Below are 6000 nucleotides of genomic sequence, written 5' to 3'. Positions count from 1 at the left end.
TTGAGCAAAGATATTACTCCATGTTATTGATCATTATGACTTATGACATATAAATATAGTATTTGAAAAAAAAAAAAACAATATATTAGGGAGTATAATTTCTTGGGCAACAGGAAATACAAATTACAAAGCTGCAAGTAGAAGATCTAAATCCACCAATAAAATCATGCCACAAATTTAAAGGAATCCTCAATTACTATAGTAACTTTAGACTTCACCTCCAATTCTCCCTTAAAGTCGCATTACATATTGTGCCAAAAAAAAAAAGTCACATTACATAACCAATAAAACAGAAAAAGAAAAGTTTCTAGATTGAACATTCTAGAAATTTTAAAATTTCCATAATCCATACTATTCTTCCTTGATTGTTTTTATTTTCACCCTTTTTGTGCCCTCCTTCAAACTCTTATCTTCAAGGCAATTGTTATACTCATAAAATACCAGTATTTAATATTTAAAAACAAACCTACGACAACTGTTTAACCATTTTATTACTCATCTACTCGAACATGGATCCAAAATGGTCACCTATAACATAGATTATCACTCCTAAAAACAAGTGGTTGAAAAAGTAAAATCTAACCATATAATTTTATTTATTTATATTTTTTTATGTTTGTAAATTATAAATATGCGAATAATTAAAAAATTTCAATTATTAAAAAAAAAAAAAAAAAAAAAAAAAAAAAAGAGAGCAGGAATAAAAAAAATCAAGGAAATTTCGTAGCCAGTCACTGAACGTTTCTATGTGCACATTCTCTCTCCTTCCACCCTTTTATTTTAATCATAAAAAAGTCCTTTAAAAAGTCCGAACCAGAATCTAAAAACTAAAACAATTTATATTAAGATCAAAAACTTTGAGCTTTTTTCTAATACCATCAATTTTTACCCACCAAAAACAAATAAACCTGCCATTTTTATATAATCTTCTTAAGATCCATCATAATCATTCACTAATTTCTTGATTTGTAAATCACTAATACCCTCTTGATTATTATTATTGTTACTAAAAAGGGTAGCTAAAAGTTCATCAATGGAGCCAAAGATTATTAAGGGAGAAAGTGGTTATGTTCTTGATGATGTTCCTCATTTTTCTGATTATCTCGCTAATCTTCCGGTAAATTTCTTATTCTCTCCCTTTTAATTTTATTTTTGTTGATTTTTATGATTTTATTGTATGTTTGATGTTATGTATGTTTGATTTTTACTATGTATTATGATGATATAAGCTTAATTTTTTTGGTTTAAGATGTTTGTGATTCTGGGGTTTTTTATTTTTTTCCCAGAAATTTGGAGTATGCTTTGATTTTAATTGATTATGATTGGTTTGATTGTTTTTCAGACGTATCCGAACCCGTTACAAAACAATCCTTCATATTCAGTAACCAAGTAAGGCAACATTTTCTAATTTTTTTTATTTGTTGTTATTTTTGTTTTTGGTATAGAGAAGATTCCGATTAGGTAATAATGTAGACGAGATTTGATCCCGAGTTTTTAATGACACCCGGAACATTTTTTTCTGACAAAGCTCGTTGACAGCCATGACACCCACTTGTTTTCTGTTATAATAATTGATGATCATGGTTTAGAAAATAGAAATGGATTGAATTAGCATGGGTGTATATTTTTGACTTGACACTTTTTCTTTATGATTTTAATTGAACTTTGGTTTTTCTACTCTCCTATTTCAGGCAATATTTTGTGGATTTTGATGATACGGTTGTTCAAAAGGTTAGTCTTTTCTCAGCCTATGACTTTCTGTAAAAGGTTGTTAGTTTTGATGCTCCAGACTCTTCATAACTGCCAGTTTTCTGGAAGTATATGCGTTCATTTTGTACTGTAAGGCTGGCAGTTAGTGTAGGAGCGGCCATGTTTGTCTTTGGTACTCGTGTTGATTTTGGGTTGTTTACGAACTCCTTCCGTTCCTTATTGTTTGTCTCATTTAGCCGTCCCTAAAAGAATGCCCCATTTCTGCTTTTGATCATGAAGATCGCAACTTTACTCATATAGTCATATGCAACAAATTTTGCCCCACCATTTTTGTCTATGATCAAATCCACTTAACCAATGATTAACTAAGTTAATAATTGCTTGGGAAGGAAACAATTTTGGGATAGAGGGCATAATACTGTATAAACATAGGATGCACAAAATTGGGTGTGACTTGGGTTGGGTTGTCTACTTTAAATGGCAAATGAAAGAGTTGGTGTAGCAAAGGGTCTTGATTACTTAAACTTGTAGTCCATATTGTATATATGTATGTAGAGTTGTAATTATAGGAAACTGAGATTGAGGTGAGTATGTCTTCTATTTTCACAGGCTGTTCAACATAAAGATGGTCCAAGGGGTATACATTTTCGACGACAAGGTCCTCGTCAAAAGGTAAATACTTAATATAAATGCTTGCTTCTGTGAAGCTTAATTGGAAATTTCAAGGTATAAGATTATTTGGTGGTAGATACTAACTCTATTTGATGAAATATGGTTTAGGTGTATTTCAAGCCAGATGAAGTTACAGCATGTATCGTGACGTGTGGAGGTCTATGTCCTGGGCTTAACACTGTGATCAGGGAATTAGTTTGTGGCTTGGATTACATGTATGGTGTTAAAAATATCCTGGGAATTGAGGTATGTTTTCATGCTTTATGACAAGAACTATTTTATTTCGCTGCTAGATTTTGGTATGAGCTTATATTTTTCTGATGGATTGACTGAAATCTGGTTTATATCTGGATATATAGTGTGGCTACAAAGGGTTCTATGCTCGGAATACACTCCCACTGACACCAAAGACTGTTGACAGCATCCACAAACGGGGTGGAACTATCCTTGGCACATCAAGAGGTGGCTATGTCACTTCCAAAATTGTGGACAGCATTCAGGACAGGGGAATTAATCAGGTATTGTCAGGTTACTGTGTAGTGCTCTGGAATTGCGTGACAGTTTCATCTAGGCATATAACGTTGTCCATGTTATATGATTAGGTGTATATATGGAATTGCGTGACAGTTTCATCTAGGCATATAACGTTGTCCATGTTATGTGATTAGGTGTATATAATTGGAGGGGATGGAACTCAAAAGGGTGCATCAGTAATATATCAGGTACTTAGTTTGGGAAACTGATTTTATACTCATGCAGTCATGCATGCTAAGCTAGGATGGTATCACTTATCATTTCCATTGTTCCATATCAGGAAGTAAGAAAACGAGGCCTTAAGGTTGCAGTTGTGGGAATTCCAAAAACAATTGACAATGACATTCCGGTATACCCTATTCATTCTCAATTTTCTCCTTGGCATCTTACCTAAACTATTTAGCTGGCGTTCTTGTGAAACTGCTTGTTCTGATGATGATTTTGTTTACTTTCTCTAGATCATCGACAAATCTTTTGGATTTGACACTGCTGTGGAGGAGGCACAACGTGCTATAAATGCTGCACACACTGAAGCTGAAAGTGTTGAAAATGGGATTGGTCTTGTTAAGTTGATGGGTCGTGACAGTGGTAAGCATAAATATTTGACCAAACATTTTCATTCACTAAAAAATTTGAGAAAAGAATATGAAATCATGGACTTAATTCCCTTTTCCTTTGAGTAGCACAAAGAAATTGATCTTATGACATATAATTCATCCTGCAGGGTTCATTGCAATGTTTGCAACCCTTGCTAGCCGAGATGTTGACTGTTGCTTGATTCCGGAATCACCCTTCTATCTCGAAGGGCAAGGTGGGCTCTATGAGTTCATTGGTAGACGACTTAGAGAAAATGGCCACATGGTTATAGTCATAGCTGAAGGAGCAGGTGAGAAGGTAGAAGAAAGAGACCCTTCTGGAAATAAGGCTTTTAAAGATGTTGGTCTCTGGTTGTCTCACATGATCAAGGTATGAATATCTACTTATACCCTATCGAAGTCAATGATGTATTTATCTACACAACCTAACTAGATTTTGTTTTTCTTTAACAGGAACACTTTGCTAAGACAAAATTGAACATAACTCTTAAATACATAGGTTAGTCTTGTATTTTTGTTTCTTTCAGCACTTTTGTGTTTTTAATGTACCAAGTGCTAGACTGCTAGGCTAAACTTATAAGCAACTGATTAAGATTCTCTGATCTCATGATATTTGAAATCAGACCCTACATATATGATCCGAGCTGTTCCTGCTAACGCATCAGACAACGTGTACTGTACAATTCTTGCCCAAAGCGCGATTCATGGGGCTATGGCGGGTTACACAGGTTGTACTGTTGGTCCAGTCAATGGCAGACAATGTTACATACCCTTCTACGTAAGTTTCTCTTATTTGAAGTTATCTTCCAGAATGATATTTTTTTCCTTTACATTATAGGAGGGCTAATGCACATATCACTGAGTGGATTAAGTAGTTTGGGAGGTTTGAAGGGGCATATGTTGCTATGTCCTGAATAATTAGGGGCCATTTTTGGAAAGATAAAAGAGTGAGAGGGGATACTTCATCTCAATAATACTCGTAGTATGTAGTACTTATCTAATCTTCTCTGATAATTGCAGCGAATTATCGAGAAACCAAACAAAGTTGTGATAACAGATAGAATGTGGGCTAGGCTTTTGTCTTCAACCAATCAACCGAGCTTTATGCATCCTCCCAAGGGCGCGGTTGTTGCAGGAAATAAGGACGAGATACTACTATCCAAGTCTTCTGCTGAAGAGTCAAATGAGAACGAAAAGTGTGCACCATCACCAACCTCGTCATCAACCCTTGATAATCATGTCAATGATCTGCATTCGTTGAACAATGGATCCACCCATCCGATGCTAGAGTAAAGTAGTTTTCAATATTTTTTTGAGATTCTGAAAACTTCCACTGTTTTAAAGGAACAGAGGAGATGCATAATAATCAGTCACCTTGGATTCGTCCTACATTAGTGTTCGTCTAATAGTAGGAGATCAGATGCCACAATATTGTTTTCAACTAGTATTTGTGCCCTTTGTAAAAATTGAAGAGTGAATTGGTCATGTACTTGTATTTATATTTGGAATATAATCTATCCCAAAGTCCCAAACACATTTTGTGTTGTAGTTGTAGAAAGCTCGAAGTTCCTTATCATCTTGTTTGAGGTCAATAGTACTAACTTTTATGTGTATTGTGTATTTTAGAATTAGGTGGCAATTGATAAATTCAATATGATTTTTCATTTTTGTTAGAAGTGGTAGCTAAGTGTGAAGAAAAAACAAACTTGAACATGTAGTTAAAAAAAAAAAAAATCTTATCATTCAGAGTTCCATATAATACTCCAAAAGGTAAGTAATCCAAACAAGATAGAAATGGTCAATAGGCCAGCAAAGACAAATTGGACAAGTAAGAAACTAACCAATTATAAATGTAAGAAAGTAACCAATTATAAATGAAATTTTATGGTCCCCAAAAATCAAACACAAGCTCTATCTATATTCCTCGCAATTTTTGTTCCATTGAAGAACAAGAAACCGTTAGAATGTTAGATTGCGTTGGGGTGCAAATGAAAATGATACCCATTATAAACAGCACGATTGGGGGTAGGGATGACAATTTAATCCGAGTTCGATTCGAAGGAAAAAATTCGATTCGAATTTGTTTAAAATTAGTCCGAATCTGAATCCGATAAAATAGATCCGAATCCGAATAGGAGGTGAATCGGACTTGGACCCTACGTAAAGTCCGACAGAGTCCGATCCGAGTCCGAGAGTATAAGCATATGCTCTATAACTTGGGACAATTATTTACTTGTTGTGTAGCAAAATTTTGTTTTTTTTTTTTTTTTTTTTTTTTTGACACAAGCAAAATTTTGTTATGTAACTTAGTTTATAATTTAAATATGTTATCTTTATACTTTAATTGGTATGACAATACAAGCAAGGTATATGACATTACAAAAAATAAAAAAATAAAAATATTCGGACCATTACAAAGGTCCGAATAAACGGACCGGATTCGGATCCGAAAATTACGAGTCGGATCATATTCGGACTCGGATCCGTA

General features: G+C 34.1%; 1 protein-coding gene across 1 annotated transcript; it reads left to right on the top strand.

Moving 5' to 3' along the window:
* Positions 1-704: 704 nt before the first annotated feature.
* Positions 705-5088, top strand: LOC110690897 (ATP-dependent 6-phosphofructokinase 6-like). Its single transcript, XM_021867799.1, has 13 exons — positions 705-1117; positions 1343-1389; positions 1692-1731; positions 2320-2382; positions 2491-2628; positions 2742-2900; positions 3051-3104; positions 3197-3265; positions 3375-3504; positions 3641-3882; positions 3966-4011; positions 4136-4290; positions 4533-5088. The coding sequence occupies exons 1-13, from the start codon at positions 1034-1036 to the stop codon at positions 4803-4805; spliced, it is 1500 nt and encodes a 499-aa protein (XP_021723491.1). The 5' UTR covers positions 705-1033; the 3' UTR covers positions 4806-5088.
* The last annotated feature ends 912 nt before the right edge of the window (positions 5089-6000 follow it).

This window comes from Chenopodium quinoa, unplaced genomic scaffold, assembly GCF_001683475.1.
Source record: "Chenopodium quinoa cultivar QQ74 unplaced genomic scaffold, ASM168347v1, whole genome shotgun sequence".
Lineage (NCBI taxonomy): Eukaryota > Viridiplantae > Streptophyta > Magnoliopsida > Caryophyllales > Amaranthaceae > Chenopodium > Chenopodium quinoa.
This window is presented reverse-complemented; position numbering and strand designations above follow the sequence as displayed.

Bases quoted from the DNA above. Each gene is read 5' to 3' on its own strand.
- LOC110690897 (XM_021867799.1), top strand. From the start codon at position 1,034: ATGGAGCCAAAGATTATTAAGGGAGAAAGTGGTTATGTTCTTGATGAT. The intron at 1,118-1,342 runs GTAAATTTCTTA...ATTGTTTTTCAG, and splicing joins ATTATCTCGCTAATCTTCCG to ACGTATCCGAACCCGTTACA. The intron at 4,012-4,135 runs GTTAGTCTTGTA...ATTTGAAATCAG, and splicing joins CATAACTCTTAAATACATAG to ACCCTACATATATGATCCGA.